This window comes from Dromaius novaehollandiae, chromosome 4, assembly GCF_036370855.1.
Source record: "Dromaius novaehollandiae isolate bDroNov1 chromosome 4, bDroNov1.hap1, whole genome shotgun sequence".
NCBI classification, from domain to species: domain Eukaryota; kingdom Metazoa; phylum Chordata; class Aves; order Casuariiformes; family Dromaiidae; genus Dromaius; species Dromaius novaehollandiae.
The window spans coordinates 52160803-52188383 of record NC_088101.1 but is presented as its reverse complement, the minus strand read 5'-3'; the positions used below and the strand labels follow the sequence as shown (position 1 = coordinate 52188383).

Below are 27581 nucleotides of genomic sequence, written 5' to 3'. Positions count from 1 at the left end.
CATCCCCACACAACAGCAAAGCAAGCCAGCAATGAAACCGGGAAAGGAGAAAGGTGGGGAAAAAAAGCAAAAAAAAAAAAAAAAAAAAGCAAAGACTATATCAGGTGGTTTGAGCTACACAGGAGAATGGCTTGGAACAAGCTCGCACACTTTGGAAATACTCTGAAATTGGGATTTTTCAGCCCATATACATGTGTTTATTTTTCACCTACCTAAAAGAGAAATCAGGATTCCTCTTTTTATCTGAAGGCTGTAACTGTTACTAAAAGATACCACTATTTGCACAAGCTGGATAAGCACAATGAAATCAAATAAAAGATGCAAGGCAGACAGGACAAAACCATGAAAAAGAGAGAGTAAAGGCCACTGCTACACCAGCTGGCACAGCACCTTAGGACTATTTGCACTTAGGAGCACTTTGAACTACTTTTGTACTTAATATTCATTCTAACCCACTGCATTTCAGGACAAGTACAACACGTACCTGGCAAAACGCAATCTTATTAGTAGCAGATAGAGCAATATAGAGATAGAAGTTTGATTTAAGAAATCAAAGCAGATGCTAAGGATTTGATCTAATGTACTTATGTCCATGCAAGCCTTCTGGATCACTATCAGCTCCCTAAACTTTTCACAGGGTAACATGCACCTTGGTAATCAGATTTCTCTTTGAAGACATAAAAATCATGTGACCTTGGAATAGGCTCTAAAGCACTGAAAACAGCCTCACGGATTCTCTGTGGCTTTCAAGTCAAGCAGCCTTGGAGTCAGGAGACTGAGGAACTGCTAACACCAGGTCTTGCAACTGTTCCTTCCTATAAGCGGTTCCTGCAGTGAGATCAGGACGCAGCAGGTACAAAAATCAAATGAACATTTGAATCCTTCTTCCGGCTCCACAATAACATAAGCCTTTGTATACAGGCTTTGCACAACTGGTCCAATGCTACAGCACAATTATATGCTTCATACAGCTGCTCTGTGTTACACTTTTTTCTAAACGATTGACTTATTTACAGGGTTTAAACATTCACTTCTGTTTTAAATGGTAAGATTTAAAATACACAGGTATCTACCATCAGAAGATCACCACGCATATGAGTGTCATGCCCAGCACTATTAGTGTGCCAGGGGCCAGTTTAGCCTGCCTCCAAAGTTTTAAAAGTCCCTTTTAAAGCTGATCTCCTATGCTGCGCTCAATCTTGTAAAAAGCAGTAAGAACACACTACCTCTATTCATACATACTATATAGGTATATAAGGTTATCTATCCGTCGTTCATTAATGAAAGAGAAACTAGCATACCCCTCCTGTGTGACCCTGCTCCGGTACCACTCAGGTTAATGGCAGCTTTGACCTTGAATTCAATAGGCCTCGGCACAATCCTGCAGAGCAGCTTTGGCGCTGATGGACGTGGATTTCGTCACACGCCTACCACAAGTTTACACAGACTAGCTGGTTTGACTCACTTCTGCTCTTTTGAAATACTAGTACAGCTTCAAATTATCTAGCAAACAACAATGCCTGGGCGTTCAGGCTTCCTGGTCACAAGAGGAAGATTTGGTTTCCTTCAGGTCCCAGGCATGCTTTCTTCGTAAAGCTTTCTCTCCGCTCTCCTCCTCAGATTTTGAAGTGGTTGGCTGGCTAATGTCAGGTATATTTGCCAGCAGTGTAGGTCGTGGCCCAGCTCAGCAAGCTAGCATTGCTGCTGTGGTCCTGGGATGTGGGCAATACAGGTTTCACAACCATGGATGTTCCCATTCCATGGTCAGACAAACTGAATACAAGCAATAGTCTCAATAATTACATAGTAAACTCGTATTTGGCGCTTTTCATCTGTACGCGCCAAATGCATTACAAGAGAAGTGTCATTATTGCTGTTTGCAATACAGGGAAACTGAGGCTTGCAGAGATAAATTTCCTTACTAAATTCATATAGTAGGTTGAAACAAAGCTTGGGAGGGGACCTGTTAGCACAGGTTTGAACCGAAATAGCAAAGAAAATGAAGCTATTATCTGCATTCCATGGGCTGCTGCACTCTATGGTTATACACGGGCACGAGTCCAAGCAAAGCACCTGAACGGCTCCTTCAGCTCTAATGAAACAAACAAAACCCAAAACTCACATCCTCATATTAACCAGAGTAATCCTTTAAGCTTTGCCTACATTTGTGCTGACATTATATTAGGAGAAGCTATGCTGAAAATTTAAAGAAGGATAAACCCAGTAGATGAAAACAATCTTTAACACTGCATACACCTGATCCTGTCCTCCCCAGCTTCTCAGAGGATTTTTCTAGATGGCTAGAGGCTCTATCCATTTCCAGTAAGAAGGTATTTTAAAGCATACTTTAACAAAGCCCTTGCTGAGACCACCCTGGTTCCCGGTTACATCTGTAGCAAGTATCAAGAAGATAGAAGATACTGCACAAATCAGTTATTCTTCTTGAGAGAAAATCAGAGATTTTGAGATTTAGTAATTCAGTGTCACAAGAGTGGCAATTCTTGTATTATTAAATATTGTACAGGTTATCAAACACAACACGAAGCGAAAGAAAACCATACCTAAACTGTCTTTCTTTTCTTTGCAAACGGCTGTACTCCGCTGCCTCTCTGCTTGAAGAATACGCATTTGTGTCCCCAATCGCATCTCCTCCCCTCTGGACAGTGCCATTAGTCCTGGTAAACACTCCAGTGCCTGTTAAGAAAAGCGTACTTCTACGACACATGTGCTTCTATCTACCTTGCCTACTATTTGGAAGACCATGCCTCTGAAAACTCATCTCAAAACAGGTTGTTCCACAAAGAGCAGACCATGTGCAGCTTGGTCTCATATGGATTTGCTCCTTAAATGGACCACCATGATAACAGCACCACCATGCCCAGCATGATCACATGCTGGGCAAGAAACAGCGTAGCTACTCTAGAGCTCACCCAGGGTCCAGCACACCTTCACGCAATACAGGCCACTGGCTGCAGCCAGAAGGTTGGCCTCTCTGCTATACCACAGCTACACAGCAATTTTCATTAAATTTGTAGGAGCTTAATTACCCTTCAGATTGAAATCAGCCAACAGTTTCAAATGCTGCAGAATGAGCAGAAACGCCTGGAATGACCTCATCGAAACCAAGCTAATGTGAACTGGAGGAAAAAAGACAGGGCAGCCTTCATCTGGGTGCCCTACATTGACGTGTGGATATGCAGACACCTTTTGTACATTTAAAATCCTACTTTCTTGGGTTTCTGCTCTCAAATTTACGATCAGTCCATTCTGGACAGCCAACTCTCCTGCTAGAGGGTCTCCAAGGAAAAGCATGGAGAAAACAAAGGGTGATACCACCACTATTGCTGCAGTCACACCAAGATCAGACAAACAGGTCCAAGCTAGAGTAAATATACATATATATGTGCTCTATATACTAGATACTTTACATTAGATAGTCTATATCCTCTGTATTTTAAAGGCTCAGTCCTTTAGCCCAAGAAACACAGGTGAGCAAGTTAGTTCAGGTGGACACAAAACTGAAAACAAGTCAGCCTTTAACACCACACAGGTTTCCCATGTTGAAGGAAAGAGAAGGCACCCTGCATGGCCTTGTCCCTGTATCTTTCCGCTTGCAAAGACTTTGCCAAGCTACATTTGAAGTACCTAACAGCAATACACATTAAAAATAAATGGCCCCAATTCCCTTTTAAACAACGACATGATTTAGGTAATGCAAAGGGGGGTTAGTTTAAGTGGGGATATATGCTAAACTGAGGATCAAGCCCAATGTGGTTTAAAATGTTTTTTCTAGTCTTTTTGAATTAATATTTAGATCCAGCTTGCCCTCCATGTTTTATTAAAACTACTTTTTCATCCCTCTTTTCCCATAGTAAGATGTCACCAAGCCACACACGGCAAAGTTTACTGTACATTTAGGAGGAAAAACAATAAAAGGTACATTGACCAAAAGACATTTCTCTAAGAAAGCCTAGTTTCTTTTTATGTCCTCCATAAATTCACAGACAGATGCCTCAGTAATTAATTTCCAAAGTGCATTTTTTTGGCTTAGGAAGGTCCATATAAGAATTTAACCTCACTGACAGGGTATGTCAAACTAGGAATGAGTTCACCAGAGTTAATAACAAATATTTCGACACCCGATAGGATGCTCTGCACTTTCCACTACAGGCTGAAACACAGAATCTGGAAGGGCGTTGTGCCTGACGCGGGCAGCCGCAGAGCCGAGGGAACAAACACCACGCCGCTGTTATGGGGCTGGGTGTTAAGAGCGAACGGGGTGTTAAAGGAAAGGGGTCTCCACACAGAGATTATAAAGGCATTCAGAGGAGGCAACACCTGAGGGTATTTTGGTAGGGCACTGGTATGGCCCACCCAACACAGAGAGACGTTGCGGAGGTGGCCGAGCGGGGCTGGCCCCAGTAGCAGCGAGGGCAGGGGAGCGGGAGGGACGGTACCTGGCTCGGCAGACGCGAGGAGGATGGCGCGGGGTCCGGAGCGGCTGGGCAAGGGGTGCTGAAAGCCAGCGGCCAGCAGGAGCTGCCGAAGACGGTCGTGTCGCTGCACAGACCGGACAGAGCTGGGGGAAACGGGGATGTTATACATGTATATATGTGTGCATAAACCAGCAGGAAGAAGGTCTCAGCGATGACGGCAGGAGATAATTACAGCCTGCAAAGGCCTGACCTCGTAAAGACGGAAAAAGATTTCCTCGAAAGTTTGCAGCTGAAGGTTTTACACGTTGCCTGGACGCACGGGATGAACGAGAGGCAAAAAATTGAAGAACTACTCACTGCAGTGCACAAATGGGAGAAAGGATGGGACTGCCAAAAATCGTGGAGGGATAAAAAAGGGTGTTTGGGAGGGAGAGGAAGGAAACGGTCCACACCATCAGCAAGCCATGCAAGGAGAAATATCACTAGAAGGCTGCAGTGAAGGACATAATGGAAAGAGACGAGCAAGTGAGAAGAGGCAGGCAACACGGCCAACTGGAGCACGCAGGAAAGCCCAAGCAGAGGGCAGCAAGATTTAACCAAGGAGGTACCAGCAGGACGGCCAGAGAGGTCACAGCAACCAGGAGAGAAGAGAGGAGAGTCCAAAACAGAGCAGCCAAGGACTGGAGGAGAAAGGTACTGATCTGACCAAGAAAAGGTCTTAAGACAGAAAAGAGGTGAAGATAAACCGGAGCTCAAGGAGAAAAGTTTCCTCATGCCCAAGAGGAAGAATATAGGGAAGAGACGAAAAAAGAATATTTTTATACAAGTGTGTGTGAGTGTGTGTGAGTGTGTGTGTGTATATGTGTATGCATATATAGTGTTTAAAACAGACCCCCAAGCTGGGGTAGCCCACAGGCACAAAAAGTCAAGAGTTTATATAGGCACTTTGTCTTGTGCAGGATCCTAAAATATTTCAGACCAAACATACACATTTTGCAGGTCACATTTAAAGTCTGCTCACCTTCTCACCTCTCTGTAGAGGAAAATAAAAGTCTGGCTAGATCACTTTTACTTTAAGATTCCCTTTCTCATTGCACCGTGATGCTGAAGTCTGAAACAGCATAGTGACAAGACTCAAAGGGATCCTGTGTTTACTTCCATACACTTGCACAGGGTAGTCCAGCAAGAACAATAGCGACAATTATTTCCTACAATTATAACCACATTTCACGCCCTTTCCTCTCAATTATGAGAAACAGTACCCCTTCCCTGACAACATTTATAGTTAGCTTCCTTCCCTGCCGGAGATCTGCACAGACCAGATGTTCTGTGCTTTTCTGGGCTGGTTGCTCATATTCCCAACCCTTCCATCTCACTGAAGAAACGCTCTTTATTTTTCTATCAGAAATAACTTGGCCCAAAATTTTGAAAAAAAGAATTCCCAGGAGTTTTCCTATGTTATATGCAGTCACTGGAAAAACACTTCAGCGACCTGCCACTGCGTTCCAACAGCAGATTCATGTCCGAGGCCTCCAATCACTAGCAGATCACACTTTGAAAATAAGAGATTAAAGCAGCAAAATACGAGCGACAAGAAGCTTCCTGCCTTAGACTACTTTCCCCAGGCACACCCACGTGGCTGAACACAGCGGCGCGGCCAGCGCTGGCTTGGCAATTAAGGCAACACTTGGCATTTGTTAAAATAATTTGTAAAAAACACTTCAAAAATCTCATTTACATTTTAAACACACATGACCTCACTCAGAGACAAACTTTGCTCCTTCTCTAAATCTTTGCTAATTTTTGGCAGAAGGACACATTTCCCCATCACAGGTAGTTGGGGGGAGGGGGGTTGTTTTTTCCTTTGTTTGCTGGGGGGTTTGCTTTTGGTTGGTTTGGTTTTTTTCTGGAAACAGAGCACCGTTTCAGCAAGGAAGGCTGTGTTTCAGCCTCTCCATAGCCTCAGGATGCTCCCACATTTATCGCTTGCTTAATGATGTTACCAGTGAGTTTTGAAAGAATGGTCACTTTGCCCCTGCAGGTTAGATTTCCATTATTTCAAATAGGCTAATCCAGACTGAAAGGCTTTCCCTACCTCTGAATGCCATTTTGCACTTGCTTAGCTTCCTCCATCCCCAGATCTTCCAGGGATTTACAAACCAGAAGCCACAGAGCACCAGTGATTTTTGAGAGCTCTCCATCAATGTCACTGCCAAGTTCACTCCAAAGGAAAGACATAACAATAGAAGGACACAGAACAAAGGTTTTGACATTATTTTCATTTTAGAGATGAAAGAGGTTGAAACAAAGACATGGTTCACTTCCCTGAGGCCTGAAGAGTCTGTTACAGCTCACAAGGAAAGCTTTGATCATGTGGGATCCTAAAATATTTCAAAACAAACATATGCACTGTGCAGGTCATACTTAAACTCCACTCACCTTCTCACCAATCTGTACAGGAAAATGAAATTCTTTTGAGAGGGAAATATTTTATCTCAGTTAGAAAGAAACAGCCCCTACAGTGGCTGGGTTGACCTGAGGAGAGTTATGCAGAAGAGGTCTGCACAAAGTGGCAAAAATCTTCTCAAAGAGCAGTGTAAACTGCACACTCAGAGATCAGAAATCTCCCCTTTTTCAGCATAAAAGCGCTGTGAGAGCGGGAAGATTCCTACGAATACCTCTCCTGCCAGAGGCGACCTGTCCGCAGGCCCAAACACCTTCTGTCTGAAATCAGTCGCTCGCCCCAGCTTCCCGACCCACCTCCTCCCGCTTGCGTCCAGGTAACGCACGCTTTCAGTCAGAACGGAGACAAAGCAGCGAAGTGGCAATCGCAGGGAAATACCGACAAGCCCACCTACACGCAGAGTTTTAGATTACATCAAGCATTCTCAGCCTAGCTAAAACGGCTCACATAACTTTGGGGGGGGGGGGGTGGAGGGGGAGGCAGTAAGCTTCACTCTTAGTCCCAGCTTGGACGTTTCCCAGCAGAACAGCAGAATCAGCAGGAGGAAGGTCCCACACGACCTTTAAACAAGGCCACTGGAGAGAAATTCAGGCAGCCAAACCCTTGCTCTGTGGAAGAGCATCCAGCGCATCCATCCTGTCCTTGTAAACGCACCACCTTGCCTTAGACCAGAAGCAGCTTTGCATACGATACAGACCAAAACCAACAAAAAAAAAAATCACAGTGCAAGTGGCTGGCTGCTGCTTCAGCATTTGAAGAAGCACAGTTATTTCTTAGACTTCTTTACCTGTCAGACAGATCTAAAGCGCAGCACAACTTGACAGCAGCACTTAAAGCACCCTACATTCTTTACGGAGATAATTACGCCCATAATGTCTGAACCTCTGCTCTGCACTGTCTCAGAGCGATTCACCTCTCATAACACAAACTCAGCGAATGGCTTGGAGCAAAATGAACTGTGCTTCACCAGTCAGCCGACAAGATACACACATCTCCTCCACAGTGCAACTAATAAGCTGCACAAAGACAGAAGCAAGAGAGGGGCTAAAAGCACTTTCTTTATATAGACTGATGTGAAGCAAAGAGGGTCCTTTCCACCTTCTGCTTCTAAGGCGGTGAAAGCACTGATGCCCCAGCCTCCTGAGGGCATGCAGACACGTCGCAACACAATTTTCACACATGCAAGCTCCAGAGGATGACTCATACTGGCTTGCCACTCGGGTTTGCTCCTCATATCAATGTATTTTCCAAATGTTCTTTTCATTTTTACTTTTTCTGTCCCATTCCTTTATTTTCACCTCTCTCTCCCTGCGTGCTCCATAACACTAAGTTAACATTAGACATTTCTCATACAGAGATATTGCCTACCTACCATTAATCTGGCTGGCTGGGCCAGTTGGATCATGCAAAGGACTAAGTACTGACATTATGATTTGCTTCTGAAAGTTTTTGTTTTCTTAAGGATGAAGACCTAAAATAATTCCCTTGTATGCACTTATAGCATAAATCCTCCTTAATATACAATTATACCTTGCTTTTGTAGGTACCTGTAACATAAATGCTGTATCAAAAAAATCTACTTTTGTACATCGTCCAGCAGACTGAAGAGTAAGGAGGCAATGACCCCAAAGAACTGCACTGATTTAAAAGTCTGCTCCTAGGACACTTCGTTTTACAAGTGCTGTCTCGATGTAGGAAATAGTCCAGCTGAGCCACACAACAGGCATAAGAAAAGAAAGAAGAGTGTGATTTTGAGTATAACGCTCAACCACACCGCAGCCACCATAACTAGGAAAGGCTATTTCAAGGGACTAAGCAATAAATGCCACTTCTGACTTCACTCCAAACTTCTTCCTTCCTCCTCGGCCCTCCACACCTCACACGGGCACCGCCTGCCTCGCGCTCAACACCTGCTTGCCTTGTTCCCCACGTTATCGTCAGTCCGGCTTGCACACGAGCACACAGACCAGGGACTGGTCCCAGTTTCTCCCATCGCATCCAGACGAGTTCAGCAGGTATATTTTTACATGCCAAATAGTTTCACAGTGCACGGGTAGCATTAGCGATTTTGTTTCTCGGAGGAACGAACAAACTACGTTATTGCCGTTCTGCTCACGCTGTTCAAGGGGCGACAAGGAAAATTCCCCCCACCTCCCCGAGGAGCAACCGCAGAGATTACACGTTACCCCGCACGCTTGCACTCCATGGCCACGCTACAGAAAATATTTGCATGAGTAATCACACTGAAGCCATTATAATTATTCCCATGAAGAAACATTCAACCTCCTGTTTAAACATTTCCAGAGTTTGGGACCTGCATGCCACTAACGCATCAAACTGAGTTTGCGCCAAGTATGGCATTTGTAAGTTAGACAGTCCACTTTTAAATGAATATTGTAGCAAATACCTTCTCTTGTAACAAGCCCCAGCTACATGAACCCCCGGCTTCCTGCAGGTCCTTGCAGTCCCACCGCTCTGGGGAGGTCCTCATGCTTTCCTTTCAGAGATGGGGGCAAATACCACAGACTCATTTTTCTGGTCCTTGAAATCAGATGAAAAACGTTACCCGCCAGTAAAAGCAGAAGGCAGATAGCACGACAGCAGGCATACCAGTGCACTGACCCCGACCAGCCCCGCGGCGGGGAGTTCAACCACGGCGCGTCCAGGCTGAGGACTCCCACTACCGCCGAATCCGACCGGCCACCTTCCCAATGAGACGCACGGCGAAGCGCAGCCGCTCCCAGGCCGCAGGCAGGACCCGGACCCCTCTTGCTGGCCCTCGGGGTCCAGCGACCGCCCGACTTGCACAAGCAGAACGGAGCGTCTCCACGTGCCACCTCCTGCACGCTCCTGGGGCGCTCCGGGGCCACGGAAATCGGCGCCGAATTAGCCACAGGGGGAACACGGCAAGATGTGGCAATGCACAAGGAGGTTCTTGTGTGCCTTAAGGCTTTTCTCCTATGAATGACTCCATTCACTTTTGAAGAGAAAAAGCTTTTTTTTTCCTTTTTTCTTCTTTTTTGTAATTAAAGAGAAAGCTTTCAGGCAATGGAGGCTAAAAATTTTTATCTTAAGACAGGATTTTCATTGTTTGATTCTCTTTTATGAAAAAGTAGCCCTTTTGTTTATTTCCAACTTAACTCCTAACTATTTAATTTCATGCTCTAAAATTTTTACACCAGAAAAGACAGAGCAACATCGTTGTCTTATTCATTTTCTCCACAGGACTCGTAATTCAATAAACTTCCAACACATCCCTTCCTCAGACTCCTCTCTTCCAGACTGAAGAGTCCCAGTGCATTCAGCCTTTCCTTGTTCTGCTGCTGCTCCACGCTCCGGCTCACCCCGCTTACCTTTCCTGGCATCTTCGCTAGTTCTACTGCTTTTTTGTGGGTTTTTCTGAGTCGGAGAAAACAAACTTCACACGCTGGTCAACATACATAAACACCACAGGCTTTACACTGGTAAAATATTATCTTCAATTTTATTATCTCCAATTTTATTTTCTCCTTTTTATATAACAGCTTTACAGAAGAAAAAGCCATACGTTAAGTTTGAAACACAAACTGCTAAAACACTATAAATTTCAAAAATCGAAGAGGAAGCCTGCTGTTCCTATCTTAGTTTCTGCAATTTTATATTCGCCTTTCTGTTGTCAGTTTTAGCATGTTTCTAGAATATTTTCCTGTCCTTTAGACTGAAATGCCTGTGCACTTGGGCTGCTGCCTAAAGAAGTCTGAAATCTATTCTCAGACGGAATGAATATGCAAAAACACCTCCAACAGAAAAGCTGCAATCTTAAGAAAGAAAGAACACAACTCCCCTAGGGTTTACAAGGTGTTCAGACCCTTGCATTTAAGGGTAAGTAATGCACATGTTTTTAAAAGGAACAAAGACATTTCAAATGTTTTTGCTGTGCATCTGCATCCTCAGCACTGTCCAGCCATCGTCACCAACTCATTTACAGTCATGATGGCCGGGAGCGTGGGATGTCCAACACTACTGCTATGAACAATAATACACAAACTAACCCCAACACAAACATGGGAGGGGGAAGGAAAATGAGTGGAAAATGAAGTGAGAGAAGGAAATACAAACTGGACCAACTAACACAACATCTGTGTCTTCCCTCCCACACTGTTTATGATGTCCAGTAATAAATTTCAGAATGGAGCAATATCACAGAGTATTAAACTGGCAAAGAAACAGGACGTGATTTTTACTTTCAAGGAGTCTGGAGCTAACTGTGAGATAACTTGCCCAGACATTATTAGCTAATCAGAAAGAAAAAAACAAACAAACAAACAAACAGCTTTAGTGCCTTGATCAAAGAATAGGCTCTTACCTAAGAAAGTCAGGTGTGTCCTTAGCAATACATTAGACATGTAGGCAGCTCCGGATTCTACATTTAGAAAGTCCTGCATACAATTGCTTGGGTTTGCAAATGCCAGTACCTTGTATTTCTCGGGGTGCTTTAGGCAGCATATTTTGTATGAGCAATACCATCAAGAGAATTATATTATTGTGCTCAACTGGCGATAAACTTTGCTTGCACGTACACAAAGCATTTTCACATGACACACACAGCATTTCCTTACACTTACGAAATATTTAAACGCAAAGCAGAATAACTGAGCACTTAAGCAGAGAACTGTTTGACTTTATTCTACCGCATCATCTCCAATTCACCTGAGACCAGCCCAGAATTACAGCACCACAGAGACAGTTTGTCCAGAAGATAACAGAAAAATGTATTCACTCTTGCTAAGAATCAAATAACATGAGTATCTAGTTTTCCCACCAGCCTTCAAAGCTATCCTGGACTTAGTAAAGAGGGGAGGTCACACCTTGAACCTCTCTTCCGGGGCGAGTTTGGCCTCGGCGCTGTTAGAACAGTTGTGCCCGACTGATGTTGTTAATGTTATCGTCACAGCTGCAAGGAGAGCTGTAAGCTGTTTTGGAAAGGGCACTCATTTCTGGAGACTGAGAAAGTATTTTCTGGCTGAGCTCTTGGAAGCCGATCTGTTAATAATTTAACAGGAAAACTTTTTTCGTGGGCCAGAGGGGGAAATGGATATTAGTAAGATGGAAGAATAAGACAAAGAAAGCACAAAGTCCAGGATTTCATGTATTCACTCTCTCCCATTTTCCCCTTAGCCTGAGGCATCGCTATCCTCAGCTCACAAGAAACACAATCTAACTCTTAGTGAAAATTCCCACTGATGCAAACGAAAGTTAGATCTTTTATTTAAGATGGGGTGGAAAGCTCTAGAGCTTTCAGTTTTGCCTCCCCTGGCAACCCGCGGTTTATGCAACAGCTCCTAAAAGCACGGAGGTCACCCACCTGCTTTTAACTGGTGCCGCTGCAGATCCAGCAGCGCTGTGATGTTGCCACCCAAACCTGCTGACCAGCCGCTAACCATAACCAGTCCCAGCCTGCATCGGCAGCAGATTAAGAGGTCTATTGTATCAGGAATTGTAGTAGGTGGACCAGAAGGTTTACAAACATTGTATGCTTTCTGTATTTTTACTGTTATCTTGATCTGTGCAAAAATACATATCAAGGGTTTTACTATTTATTTGTTTATTCAGAAGCTGAATTCTTTGCAAGTCAATGAAGCAGGTATTTTCATAGCCCAGAGGATACCAGTCAGGCTGCAGAAACGCTGAAATTAAAGTGTGAATGGTCCCTGTCTCCTCCTGCCCTCATTCACGGAGACCAACTTCAAGGCCCATAATCTCTGTTAAGTGTTTGCTGCCACAAGGCTGAGATAAGAATGAAAGGAAGGAGATAAGAAGGAAATGCTCACTAACAAGAGTAGTTAGGAAATCTTAAGTCAGACTGAAAGCATGACTTAATGAGCCAGGCAAAGACTGTGGTTGCAAAAGCAGCAGGTCAACTGCAGAAGAAAAAGTCGCAAAAGTGGGAAATGAAGTTCTTAGGAAAAAAAAGAGCACTTGGTTGATTTGTTTTCTGCCACTTCCATTCACCAAGTCATTACAACCTAATTTCTCAACATTTAAAGTCAGAGAAAGGTCAGGTTCACTGACCGTTTCGGGATTTCTACCACAGCTGCTTAAAGCAGCTATTGTTGGTGTTTGGCAAGGAAATTTAAACCGTGGAAGTGGCTGGCAAAAAGCCTTTCACAAGAACAAGCAGCAGGGTAAAGAGAGATCAAAAACCTTTAATTAAATGCTAGTGGCAACTATGGCTCTGTCAATCACCACGAGGATCTATCCAAACAGAGGAATATGGCTGAGGCAGCCCAACACTTGGGGGTTTCCTGTTTCTCAAGGAGCACAGTGCAACCAGAGGTACCAACTGCCTAATGTGTTCGTATCTGTGCATTCAAGAAGGTATCTGGCTTGCCTCAAAAAAAAGACAGTGTCCAAATGATGTGGGTGGAACGGCTGGACGGCGGTAAGTGCTCCCAGCTCTCCCATCACGCAGAGAAACTTGTGGCAGGAGGACCAGGGGAACCTGTTATACAGGAGCTACAAAAGGACCAGTCTGCAGCGAAACACGCAGGGAACAGGGAAATCACGGGCAAGACCTGCTGTTAGCTGCCGCGCTGTTAAACCAGGTCCAATGGGTTATAACAGACGACACGAGCAACCCAGTCCGATCCCACAGCTGACCCTGCTGGGAGCAGGAGGCTGCACTGGAGACCTCCCAAACTCCCACCTGCACTAGCCTACAAGCCTATTAATAACTGCTGACAAACTAAAGCAGAGAATTTACAGCTGCGGGTCCCTAACAGTTTATCCTGATATTTTCCCCCCGCCACGAGTTAGGTTTCTGCCTTTGAGCCAGCTCTCTGTGGTCTGCCAGCGCTGGAGCAAAGGGACCAGCAAAGGCAGCAAGACCATGGGGGCACTGACCCATACCATGGTCCCTGCTAGAAGGTAACAGGGAACGTACTCTTGTAGCCAAACGTTTGGAAATGGACCTTCTCCTCCCTTAACAATGAGGAAGCAGAGCTAAAAGGGGTGAGTTAGGGACAACACTGCTCAAAATTTGACTCAAATGCCTTTCACATCTACTCTATTCTGTAAGCACCAAAAAAGTCGTTTCTCAGCCCAGCTGTTCCCATAACCTGTCAGAAACACAGCTACTGGGCACAGTGTCTTGCCATACATGTCTTGCGTTTTAAAGGCCCAAAACGCATGGTCTGACTCCACAGCAAAACAACACCACGTCCGCTCTGAGAGCGAACTTTTGGAGACTCAGCCCCTGCAAGCACGAGCTGCGGCCAAAGACGCTTCTGGAGCCGTCGAGAACGACGGGAGGTCTCGGATGAAGGTGGAGGGCGCAGAAGCAGATAGCGCAAAGCCGACAGAAAAGGGACAACCGCCCCAAGCAGCGGGCGGCAGGCAGGCTAAAAGGGGACAGCTTGTCATCTACACTTCATCGATGTGTGACCCCGGCACAGAGCCGCCTGCGGAGAGACGGTGTGTGGCTGTGTGCTGGCACAAGCTTTTAAACAGAGAGCGAGCATTGAGAGAAGGGCTGTTATGGATACAGGTGAAACCTGCACTTGCTAAGCTCACAGAAAGGGAAATTCAAGAGGCAGGAAGCGAAAAGCCCAGAGGAATTTACTGCAACCGCGAAGCATGTAAAGGAGGGTTACAGGATCCTAGCGCTGAAGTGTAGCCTAGATAAACCTGAGCTAGCTCTAATTTAGTGGATTTAAGTTACTTTACTGCAGCTCCTCACAGGCTGCCTGAGCAGCTAGATGATGTAGTTATTGCTGACACCCATAATTATTACTGGATTTGAAGAATGCATGCCCGACCTGAGCTGGCTAGTTCAAACCTGGCTCGGATACGTTTCCTGCAACATGTGCAGGAAGAACCAAGCAGCCTAACGACGAAACAAAGCTCTGTCATCTTGCAAAAGTGCCAAGACCTTTGGTTTCGCGAAGGGAAAAGGAAACCGCACAGCATATCACTTCCCCTTCCACTCGCATTTTTCCTGGACGGGAGTAGGTCACCTCCCTAGATGTACTTTCATAGGCCTGTGCAGTGCCACAGAGGGAGCAGAACCAGACAGTTCTGAAACATGCTTAAGCAGAAGATGCAGAGTTGCCTTAAGGTGCAAATCTCACCCCTTTTTTTCCTGCTACTATTTTTAGGAGAGGACAAGCCTGCACAAGAAGTCAGACACAGCATTAAAACTCATACATAATATCACGCAACAATCATATCTTGCTGTTCAGTGAGAGAAATTCTATATAATCCATTACAAGTTCCACTTCGTTCTGCAAAGCATTAAGCAATTACTGCTGGCATTTTCATGGCGTATGCCAAGACCAGTATACCAGACTGGAACAGGGTGATGTGCCTACTCTTACGCTTGCTGACATGATGGATCCTGCACTCATTCCCTTAGTGAATAATCACAGCAAAGAAAATAAGGACAGCCATTTATGAAGTCTTATATGCTTATAGCTCCATATTCAAACCAATACATACCCAAATATGTGTGCCTGCAAACTCACCATCTAAGATCTACTAAAGCTTTTAAAGACTTACACATGCAACTCATTCAGCAAGGAGGCTGAAGGGTGCCACAACAACTAATTACTACAGCCAAGGTGGTGAGAAAACAGGTAAAGCAAAGCCAGACAGGTTTTGAGCAAGAGTTCTTTGCCCAGTTGCCTATTTACAGATTACCTCTCATTCACCAGCAACATCATATGTGAGTGTAATTATCTAATCGTCTATATTGCAAGAGCACGAACTGATGCCAGCCCCAGGTCAGTGCTGCAGTGCCCAGCACAGCGCGGGTCCGGCAGAGCTGCCAAAGCCTGATTTGTGCATCAAACATAAGACGAGAAAAAAGAAGAGCGCGGGACGAGAAAAAAGAAGAGCGCGGGACGAGAGGATCAGGGTAGTTGCCATACCATCAGGAACAGCGAACTACAAGAAAGGAAGTTTTGGTGAAACCTTGAGCATGCCGGCAGCCGAACACAAGCTTTGGTAACACAGGTACCCGCACACACTGGTGTTGAATGCTGGGCTTGGTGAGGACGCTGGCTTTCAGCTTGGAGTCTGCAGAACCTCAAACAACCCATGAACACCTTTCAAAAGGTCCACAAAAAGGAAAACATGAAAAGCACGACTTACATTTGCTGTACTTCCATTGGCAAGCTAGCAATCTGCAAATCCACGGCGAGAACCATTGCACTGGCCACACATCACTCGGACGGGAGGCGATGGAGATGACGCCGAGGGGCTGAAAATGGGTGCACAAGCCACTGCGCAAGAGTGCTCATCAGGGAGAAAGCAAGCAAGAAATTGAAACGTTGTGTCCCAGTTGCTCAGTGTTCTTCCAGCGAGAGGAGAAAACAGTTTGTCAAAATTATTTCCCTTTTACCTCCATCACTCACGTCACAAAAAAAGGATTGTAAATTAACACACTGAATTTCACAGCTCGCTTTTCTTCCTTCTCACAAGGTGACTGGTGTCTTGTGGTTCCCAAAAGATAACACATATCTTGCCCTCTGTCTCAACTCAAAAATTGAAGAGCTTAGACACGAGGCACCAGAATTAATTTCACTAATCACTGAAACCAGAAACCTAAAAATTGCACATGTAGAGAAATTAAAAAGATTCATGCTCCAGGTTACAGATAAATCTGCTTTCCCTCTTTAAGATCAAATACATCAGTGAATGAGATTGCCTATTGACACACAAGAGCAGCACACCGGTAGATTTAGTGATTCTGACAGGAAAGCACTTCACAGCTGTACTGTCCTTGAAAAACACCCAAGCAGCATGTCCCTACAGACCTTCCAACAGCTATTTGGCAGCAGCTGCACCCAGGAGCTCGAGCTGTACACCTCTAACGAAGAAAAACTGAGAAAATATCTTGGAAACAAAAGCAAAGGACTTGAATTAATAAGAAATCCATAAACTAAAGGCTGCAAGCTATTCCTGTAAATGAAAAATGACAAGATGATAGCTACTAGCTCCTGTCCAAGGAAAGAAATCGAAACTAGTGTATATCAAATAGTCTATTTTTTGTGACTTTATTGACAAATAAAGACTTCCTCTTCATACTTTTCCTGAAGGCACCTATGATCCTGAATGAACTCTGTTGCTGTTTGTCTTTCAGAGCATTAAACACAGCAAAAATAAAAATTTAAAAATACTAGTCCTGAATTGGCAAGCTTAACCATTACCTGCTTAGAGCAGTCAACCCACTCTGGAATTAACCATGCGGATTAACTCCTCCAGGGAATCTCTTTACAGCACTCAGACAAATACACAAAACATACAACATGCCTATATTTAAACACATGAGCTCTCCCACTGAAGTCAGATTTAACTTGCTGAATTTGCATGTGGGCATCAGTGTCTTGCTGAATCAGGACCACTCAGACCAAAAACTCAGGTAAAAGTAATGGGAAGTTCCTGTTCATATAGCATTTAAAACATTTTAATATATATTAAAAATATACATGTGTGTGTATGTGCATGTATACATACACACATGCACACACACATATATATACACACATATACATGTGAAAGCAATATGAAGGTTAACAACTCCATCTGAAAATTGCCCTAAGCTTCTACTGTGGGATGCTTAAGCACACAATTTTGGAGAAAAGCTGCAAAGCTCCACAGCCTTGCTGGCATCACCAAACCTCCTCAGAGATGAGAGACGACACCATGTAGCTAGAACGCTAAAGAAGATGCATTGAATTCCATTACAGTGCCCATTTTTTTTTATAATAAGAGAACAGATTTGACACCTATCCCACTCCTTTCCCTACCACATGAAACGCTACATTCAAGATTACTGTTCACACACTAAAGACCTGCCCGGCCTCCCTTTCCCTCTCCCACTCCCTCAGGATGCTCATATTTATAAAGGAGGCTTCTCTACAGGGGTTATGTCTGGTCTGAAGGCGCCTGTCTGAAAAGCATTGTACTTGTCATTAGAGCATCTAAGATTGCAGAGACCGAAAGACATTATTTTCCTACTCAATTTTTAACCCCATTTGCTTTGCCTCTTCCTGCCTGCCCTTTTCCACAGCTTCTCACAAGGCAACGTTTCCCCTCTTCATTTGCACGGGATTCTTCAGTCAGTAAGACCAAGAAGTTATCTCTTTTTGAGCAAAAGGATGATTTTGACAAGTTACCAAGTTCGTCTGCAAAGACCAGTCTCCTCAAAGTTTTTTTCCAGCTCCACTTTAGAAACACCAGGTGAATATGTCCCTTTAAATTCTTCTCTTGGATTACGCTGGGGGAAAATTCCCGACACCTTTTTTTAAAAAAAATAAAAAAATTCTCCTGCTAATAATGGCTAGTATATTTAGATACTGTCTTTATTTTAAGATAGACTTTAAAATCCTGGTTTGCAGCTGGTTAAACCACTCATGATCTTGCAGCTAATTAAACTTTGCTCTAGCTCCCTACAGCGGAGGCGAGCAGCCGACCTCCTCGCAGGCAGGCCATGGCCAGGCATATCAAGCCCCCAAACACCTGAAAAGCTCAGATCTGTCACTGAGAAGGGAGCTTGTCCGACACCGACCCCGCGTGTGCGCGAGCAGGAGAGCGGACACCGAGCCGGCAACGCCGGCTGAGGCTGCACAGCCCACAGCGGGCAAAGCACTACGGGCAGCCTCCCACCCCAGACACTACAGGAGCTCACTGCACCGTCACAAGGTTTTTACAGTATTTTGGTTGTTTCTCTGAACAGCAGAAAGGGACATGCAGCAATACATGCCATTTACGTTGGGCCGATCCCTCTGTACATATCGCTGTTTGCACAGTTGCAGCGTTCCCTAATCGCATGGATCCAGGGATACAACGAGGTAGGTAGGCAGATGTGATACCTTTTATGAGGCTATCAGGTCTTCTCACAAGGACCTGAGGACAGGCTTATGCACCCAAAGCCTATCTAATTTTCCATGCTCTTTGCATATGAAAAGAGGCATTCACGGATATTAATAAAGTAGAAAATACAACTACAGCCTTAAAGACTGAATATCAATTTGCCTTTCTTCTCAAACTAAAAGTTTCACTGAACCCGGTACAGAGCTTTTTAAAAGGACAAAAATGTTTTCTTTTTTAAAAAAGAAATAATCACTTGTAGCGCAAACGTAGCACAACGATAACTTGAGCCTCTGCTGCCAAATCTGAAACACGCAGAAAGCACCCAGCCTCCCCTAATGCCAGTAATACATTGCGACTTTTACAACTCAAGTGCTAAACACCACCCCTGCGGTTTCGCTCCTTCTCCCTGGAGTCCCAGCACGCCGGGAAGCAGGAGTCACAGCACGCGCGACGCGACGCCGCGGGAGCAGACACGCCGGAGAGCCGCCAGCGCCGCGGGTGCCGGTGCGGAGGGACAGGGACCAGCAGCTGTCACAGCATATCGGCTTTTGTAAAGAATTGAGTATGGAGCCATTTAATGGAGATTTGAAAGGCAAACCAATGCACCGAAAGAGCAATCCTCAATACACTTGCATGTATCTCTTAATCAGCTGAAGCTCAGCTAAAAAGGTATAAAGTTTGGCCATGTTTCTGGACTTCTGCTGTTGCTATTTTTTGCAAGGAAGAACAACAAATCTCACACTGCATGGTTTAGAAGTTTATCCAGCTCCAGAAAATACAATGTAGAAGTTAATTGACTGGGTATATTTAAGTGCACAGTACAGTAACTTTCTCTCACAAGGAAACCACATATAGGCTTAACTAGAGCTGATGGCAGCATCAGACCATTGCTTTTCTGCTATAGGAAAAAAATGAATAGAAAGAGAAACACTATTCAGATTCCCTGAATAGTTATCACCCTTTTCAGAGTGCGTACTGTATCGTTATTGTCGCTCAGAACAGGAGGGTGATTTAAGGGGAAAAAAAAAAGAGCCATGAAGATCTGCTCAAATGTCAACAGGAAAGTATTTATTTTCATCAGAATATACATATTGATACATTCTTAGCCTTCATATATTTCTTTATCATCAGAGGTCTCAGCTGAAATTTCAGGCAATAAACTGAGGGATCAAGCACACTGGACAGAAGAAAGCATGTTTACATATTACGTGAAAGGATTTTATTCTAAAAAGAACGTAATATCCTTAAAAACCTTTCCAGATCTGGCCCACCCAGGGAGCAGTCTCCATATAGAAAATGGATATTGTAATAACATTCCCAGCAGTCAACATCATTAGACAACAATCAAAACATTTACACTTTGACATTTCAAATAAAAACAAAGTTTGGAGAGAGCTTAAAATTTCATCAGAACCTCGTAAAAATCTCTGCTACCCCAAGAATCTGTTACGAAACTCAGATTTCCCAGCCACGGCTCCTGTAACGCAAAACAGCAGCCGGCTGCGGTCCGCACTGTCCCTGAACGCTTCAGCCCTTACTTGACCACGGAGAAAGGAGGACCCTGGTCATCAGGCGCCCGCGGAAACCGGAGGAAGGTGCTGGGCGCCCGGGGCAGGTCTGAGCGCGACGCGTCTCTCCTGCAGGACACCTGAAAACTCAGGGAGGCAGCGGGGCTGCTGCTGCTCTTTCTGAATTGCCTCGAATGCAGACAAGAACGTGGTAAGGCTCTGGCTTGCCCTACCTCAGTGACAGTCTGCGATTCTTCTGTCCAGCAAAAATCAAATAAATAAATAAATAAAAACGGGAAAGGTTCAGGATCTGAATGAAGCAACCTGCCTGAAGCAACAGCATCAAGAAAACCTGCACCTTAAGCCCTGGGATAGCAGTGTTTTCTGATGCTTCCTGTAACACTTTTGCATTGGAAAGATTTCTCCTTATAAATTTAAACCTACTTAAAGGCAGGTTTTAAAGCATGGCAACATGTATAAAAGGTCTGAACTTAGTCTACTACAACCATTATAATTCGATAAATAAAACATTAGTCAATAGGCATGTACTAGCAAAATGCAAAGAAAATCTAACTCTGGCAGAAAAGAAAATACTGGTAAAAGACCTGGAGTCCAAGTTTGCTGAAGTTTTAAGCCTGCCTTGGATGGGTTAGGAGAAAGCACTTGCCTCTTTTCACTTAATGCAGCTCAGTAATAACTGCAGGGAAAGCTGAAAAGCTAATTAGGAACAAAAGGAGCAGAAAAGCAGGTTTTCCTCTTTCAAACAATTTAAGAAAAATCTGAGAGCAAGATTTACCACTTTGAAATCCGCAAAGGGCAGAACAACCCAGCAGAATTGGCTTCACCCATTAAGCGCCCACACGACATCACCTGAACAGCTGGCTTCCCCCACCCCTCACACCCCACGGCGGGCACTACATTTAAGGTAGGTTTAGCAACAAAAACCAACTTTAACACGCAAGCTTTGCACATCCACGTGCCTTTCTGAATGCACCTGGAAGCAAACCAAGGACAAAAATCAGGAAGAGACAACTCGCACTTTCCTACCTAAAATCGTCCCCGGGAGCAAAACGGGATCGCTATATGGATTTTCTCTATATAAATGGACTTAAGCGTGCACGCCAGACAACGACGTCGGTCCCTGACCCCGACAGCACCCCGAGGCAAAGCGGCAGCCCGACCCCAAGAGAAGGGGCGGCCCTCGCTCCCCCACGCCTGCGGCACCGCCGGTCGGCCCCGCAGCCCCGTTTCCGACCACCCGGGAGGCAGGCGAAGGGCGAATCGGGGCACGACGGGGCTCGCTCAGCACGGCGGCTCAGCGACGGCAGCCCGGGAGCCCATCTGAAACGGGTCCCCCCTTCTTTAGCGGGGGGGAAAGGAGGCAAAGGCAGAGATCCACCACCAGCTGTCCATCCACCTTACACATCCTTGACCTGAACTGCACGGTGAACACAGCGCCTCAGCGTATCTGACTCCACTTCCTCCAGAGAAGCTGCTTCGAGGCAGAAAAAGAAATGAAATAGGCTGCATCTTTCCATGCGTGGCTTTTATTTTCGCAATTTAAATGCTGTCAGCTGCAGCTGGTCTTGCAGACCATCTACAGCTACTCTCCTTGAAGAGCAACAAGCCTTTTTGACTCCAGGCTTTCACTATGCAAATACAAGCACACGCCTGGTACTCAGAAATCAGACACGTTGTATGTGGTCCACAACCACTTGTCTCTTGCCTCTTTCTCCCTGGTCTCTAAAAGCTGCTTTTTCAAAGTACACCAAAGGCCCAACCCGATACTTCTCAGCAGCAAAGCTCTTTGTTTTTCTTTGCTCAAAGTTGGGAGCAAAGTCGTAAGCACCCCAGTCAGACCATCAGCTTATGTTCACTCAAAATTGCCTTTCTTTTTTTCAGGTTGCAATAATCACCTCACAGAAATAAAAACTATTTAGTGGATCAATAACCAGCTGTAAGTTCAGGTGGGGGGAGGAAGAAGGATTCAAAAACTGCAGTTTAGACCCCCTCAAGTTCCCATGGCAATACCACGAGGCACAAAAGGCGCGCGTGAATGTGCGGTACACTCCTCCTCAGAGGTTTTATTACTACGAAATCTGCAATACCACGAGGCACAAAAGGCGCGCGTGAATGTGCGGTACACTCCTCCTCAGAGGTTTTATTACTACGAAATCTAACACTTTCTCAGTGAAAAGAAGTTTTCATGATTTACAGGAGATAATTGGGAGGGAAAAAAAAAACAATTAACATTTTATGACTGGCTATAGATGAATAACATTTAACATCCAACACTCTACGCAGCGCTACAGTCATTCACTAATGACTGAAAAACGCACCGTGAAAATGACTACAGCTAAACTGGTGGGGTGTTAATTTAATTTTTGGTGGCAAAAGCGAACACGGCGGGGACAGAAGAGAGAGCACTTAGCTCCGGCTCCGAGCGCGGCGTCAGCCCGCTCCCCCCGCGCACGGCTGAGCACGCACAAAGCACAAGGGCCGGCCCAGCCCACCCTGCGAAACTCTAACTCGTGCTCACGAGTTTAATTATGGCACATGTATTTCTTGAAAACTGCAATTGAAACATCAGCTCCTAATTGAAGAAATTGCTCTGGGCAGGACCAAAGGGTCATTATAAAGTTTGGTCCCTTCTTTTTAACTCGCTGATAGAGCAACCCTTGCAAAAGGGCAGGGCCCTTCCCCAGAGCGCCTGGAAACCTCTCAAAGACACCCATTGTCCAAGACACAAAAATCAAGGGCAAGAAACACGGAAGGAAGCCCCGTCTGCAAGCACAGGAGGAGACAAAGACATGAAAACGCGCCTGCTGAGGTGGAGCACCCGCAAGCCAGCCACACCAGCCCGGCCTTGCTTGGGGAGACACAGAGGAGCTGAAAGGGGGGGGGGAAATCAGCTTCCAGGATGACAAATACTAGCAGGAGCAAATGGAAGGTGTGTCAAAGAGAGAAATCTTCTTAAATTAATAACACTCATTAAAGACTTAAGTTGCAGAAGCTTTGCAAAGTTACAAGAAAGCTCCAAATCGGTCTTAGCAAAGACAACGAATTTCACCATCGGGACCTACGAGTATACACAGGATTTCCATGCCCCTCTAAATCAGCACATTTGGCATACTGGTTTTTGTTTATTGAAAGTCTGCATATGCTTCCCAAAGCCTTCCTGCCAGCCAGCTTAAAAACCTAGATACACCCATCAATTTCCCAATATCTGAGTAACTCTGATCCTTACAAGCTGCAAAAACAGACGCTAAACAAGTTATGACGACGTGGTTTAAGAAAGCTGCCACAGAAGTGAGTTTTAGGGTTACGTGCAAAATGCTGCATTCCCTGTACCTCAAACCCTAAACTGTAGGCACTAGAGCAACCCTCTGTTGTGCTTCACATCCCCATCCTATTTTATGGCAGGATTTAATTTTACTACTCAGAGTCAAGCCTGTGGACACCAGCACCTCGCATGGCGTCCAAAGGCGGCAGTGAGCCAATCTGTGTTAACAGCACGTGACACTTTAAATGGGGATTTAAATGCGGAAAGACCTATTCAGTGCTGATTCGCCTTCTGTTTTATGTTTTCTGCTGCCGCAGCTGTAAAACGTGCTACACATGTTAGAGGTTTAGCATTCCCTCCTTCTCCACAGATGTTTTCTCCTCCAGCAGCCATCTCCATGACCGTCCCGACCCATCGCTCAGCAGAGCGGCCAGGGCTCCAGACCATAACCAAGAGAAAACCTCAGCGTCACCGGCAGAGGTTCACGAGTCAGGCTGCAGTCACGGTTTCTGCAGTCACGTTAGCACTTAACGATGTCGGTGATGGGGATGCTCACTGCACAGCGCAGATGCTACGGGCCGGTGCAGAAAGGCACAAAACTTCACCTTCCTCAAAGTACCGTGCTGCCTTTCCCCTTGACCACATCAGTTATTCATTAACAGCTAATAAAAAAACTACTGTTCCTCACCTTCCCACCAGGCAGGTGCTCCTCACAGCCCCATACATCCACCGTTTTTTAAAAGGACTATTTTGTACTGTGTTTAAAAAAAGAAAGCTGAAAAGTGTGGGGATCTTTTTTGTCTTCAAGCACACTGTTCACTGACTGCAATACTACAGAGTGGAGAATAAAGCATGAGAGTGCTCCTAAATAAATCACAGCCATTTACACATTAGGCACCTAATCATGTTGAAAATACAATTACACACGTTTAAGCAGATGCTCATGCCCACAGGTCAGGCCCGTTACTTTGAATCTTCTGTAAATACACTACTCCCTTGGTCTCTTCACAGAATGTGCAAGGGTGAAGCTACTTTGTAAAGACCTGAATTATCAGTCTGGGTGTGGAAAGGAAGCAGAGACCTTACGAATAATCATTTTTCCACATCCCATTTACCCCAGCTATGAACACCGCATAACAGGCAAGGATCCAGCGGGTCCCGGTTCTCCTTTCACAGCTTTTAATCAATACTGCAAGGCATTTCATATTTTTAAAGTCAAACAAAACCTTTTGCTGTAGCCTTTTGTAAATTCACCATAAAGATAACCTCCAAGGAATGCGTATCGTTTACACATCAGTGAGCTTACTTATTAACGTGAACTTCTAGCAATAGCTGCATTTCTGTGTTTCGAAGCGGCCACAGAGACCTGTTTACATTCCAGTCCCGGCGCGGCTCCGTCTCGCACCGGGAACGCCAAGGTCGACCGGGCCGTTCAGCAGTCCTCGCGCCCGGCGGGCTGAGAAACGTCGCCGGCCGGATCTGCTCCGTCCAGAGATGCCCCAAAAATCAAACGCGCGCCCCATGCTCCGTCAGTCGTGGTGCCCGCTCAAGTGCTCTCCTTCCTCAGCCCCACTGGGGCCCCAAAGCCCCCAGCAGCTGGGGGACCCCGGGTTAACGCAGCAAGCATTAACCACTGTGCTTATCTCCAAGGAGAGGTGAAGGCTATGGGCAGGAGCTGGGCACTACTTTCATCTAAAAGCAAAGATGTAAGCATTTAACAGCCTCTAGTAGAAAGCACACATAGGTTTTCTCTGCTGGCAGTGAACAGCAGCTCCATGCAAAACCCCAGCCAAAACACAAGTCTACTACCTGCCACCCGACTTTTTACTCTCTCTTAAACACTGGTGGAGTGCAGAACACGTTTACGTCACCAGAAGAGCATTTACCACCTGTTCTCCAACACTGTTTTTTGTTGGCAAAGTTCAGAGGGGATTTCTGCGTGATGTGGAAAAAGAGGTCCAGCAATTCATTTTTAAACAGGCAGCTTGTCCTGAGCTTTCTCCTTGGCATGGAAGGATTTGTCTTACTCAGGTAAGTCTGACCGAGAAATAACAAGTGACAGAGAAGTGTCTGAGACCTGCACAAGACACACAGCTGCACATGAACAGAGCTTATCAGATCTGTATTGCCTGCTCCAGAAGGACAGCTACAGTTAAAATATATTCAAAGACGGAGATTTAAAGGAAAAAAAAATCACCTTTTTTTTTCTTTGCAGGAGCTTTACAAGAAATTCATGGGAGCATCTTGTTTTAAAGATCTGAAACTCCCTCTGGAGAGACAGCACCTCTAACTGTGAGCTATCCTGAGTGCCCACCGAGTAAGAAACCGATGTGGAAGGAAAAGACAAGTTTCCCTCAACATCACCACCGCAGTGGCCGTGGGGATCAACGAGACCGTCACGGCCATCGAACCAATCTTCACGGGCTGTCTTCTCTGGCAAGGAAAGCTGCACGTTTCAAGCTGTGAGGGCTGCAGGATAGCCCAAGTCCTATGGAAAATTTAGCTCTGATACCCTTTGCAACTTCCCAACATGCACCAAAAGACAGAGCTTTATTTCTTGTGTTTTTTCATGCCAAAATAAGCACTGCAAACTTTTGCTGTCCATGCTAAGTTTCTTTTCTTTTCCCTGAAGAATATTCAGAGGAGGATGTGCCGGTCCTTAGGCGGCCAGGCACGAACGCAGGGCTCCCCCGGGGACGGCCCCGTAACGCAGGCCGTCAACCCGCGGCGGACTTGCGTTTCCAGCCCCGAAAGCCTGCTGGCCCGTGCTGCAGGAGAGCCTCGCTCACCTCCCGCCGCTGCTGCTTCCCACGGAAGGGCCTGTGCTGATGCACGGGCTCACGCCAGGTCCCCACGCAACGGGAAACACCAGCCAAGCAGAAGCGGGCGGCACTCTTATTTTAGGCGGAGTGACTGCAGCGCCAATAAAATAAGCTAAAAGTTTCTTTTTTAAGCGCGAGCAGCGTTGCGGAGTTGGGGAGAGGCGCCCGCCCCCACCCCGTGCGTAGCCCGGGGGCCGGCAGCGCGGCCAGGCTGCCGGGGGGGGGGGGGGGCACTTCACCCCGCGAGGGGCACGCTTAAAAATAAATAAATAAAAAGTGATAATAATAAGAAGAATAAAAATACAGCTCCCGGCTCAGCCTCGCCGGCGAGAGGGAAACGGGCCTCCAAAACCCGAGCCCGCAGCTAGAAGCGCCGCCGCAGCCGCCGCTCCCCGACGGCGCGGGCCCGGGCCCGGGCTCGCCCCTGCCCCGGCCCCGGCCCCGGCCCCGGCCCCGGCCCCCGGCCCGGCCCGCACCTACCCAGGCACTTGATGTGGAAGCCGCTGGGGGGCTTGAGGGAGCGGCGCGCCCAGCCCTGCCGCAGCACCTCCAGGTGCTCCTCCTTGCCCTGCACCAGCAGCACCTGCTCGTCGATCCAGCCCAGGAAGAAGGTCTCGGCCACGGCCGCCGTGGCCCGCCGGTCCCAGAAGTGCTGCATGTTCTCCCGCTTGAAGTCCGCGAAGATCTCGTAGCCGACGCGGTGCCGGCCCAGCTCCGCCGCCGCCCCGCCGCCCCCCGGCCGCGCCGCCGCGGCGCCCAGCACGATGGCCAGGGAGTGCGGGGCGATCTGCAGGCACCGCGCCGCCCGCCGCGGCATGGCCCTACCGCCGCCCGCCGCCCGCCATGCCCCGGCCCGGCCCGGCCCGGCCGCCTCCCCGCGCTCTGCCGCGCTGCCCTGCGCGCCGGCTCGGCTCCGCGCCGCCCCCGGCCCCGGCCCCGGCCCCGGCCCCGGCCCCGCCGCGCCGCCCCCGCGCCGCGCCGCGCCGCCCCGGAGGGGAGCGGCAGAAGCGGGCGGGCCGCGCGCGGAGCCGCCCCGCAGCGCTGGGGGCTGCAGCCGCCTCTGCATCAGCGGCGGTTGTAACCTGTTTCGCCCGTATTCGCTAACGTCGACACCTCTCGCCACTTCCCCCGGGAGCTGCCCCCGTTCGGCGCTGCCCTCCTTTTGGGCGCGTGGGACTCCCCGTCCGTAGCCGTTTCCTTCTCCCAGCAGCTGTT

General features: G+C 46.6%; 1 protein-coding gene across 1 annotated transcript in view; it reads right to left on the bottom strand.

The window, feature by feature from the left end:
- The window catches only part of STOX2 (storkhead box 2), a 154126-nt gene extending 126927 nt beyond the window's left edge, over positions 1-27199 (bottom strand). Inside the window, exon 1 of the mRNA XM_064511018.1 lies at positions 26847-27199. Within this exon, the coding sequence (XP_064367088.1) occupies positions 26847-27183 (337 nt within the window). The 5' untranslated portion in view covers positions 27184-27199. The remainder of the gene's footprint in view (positions 1-26846) is intronic.
- Between the last annotated feature and the right edge of the window lie 382 nt (positions 27200-27581).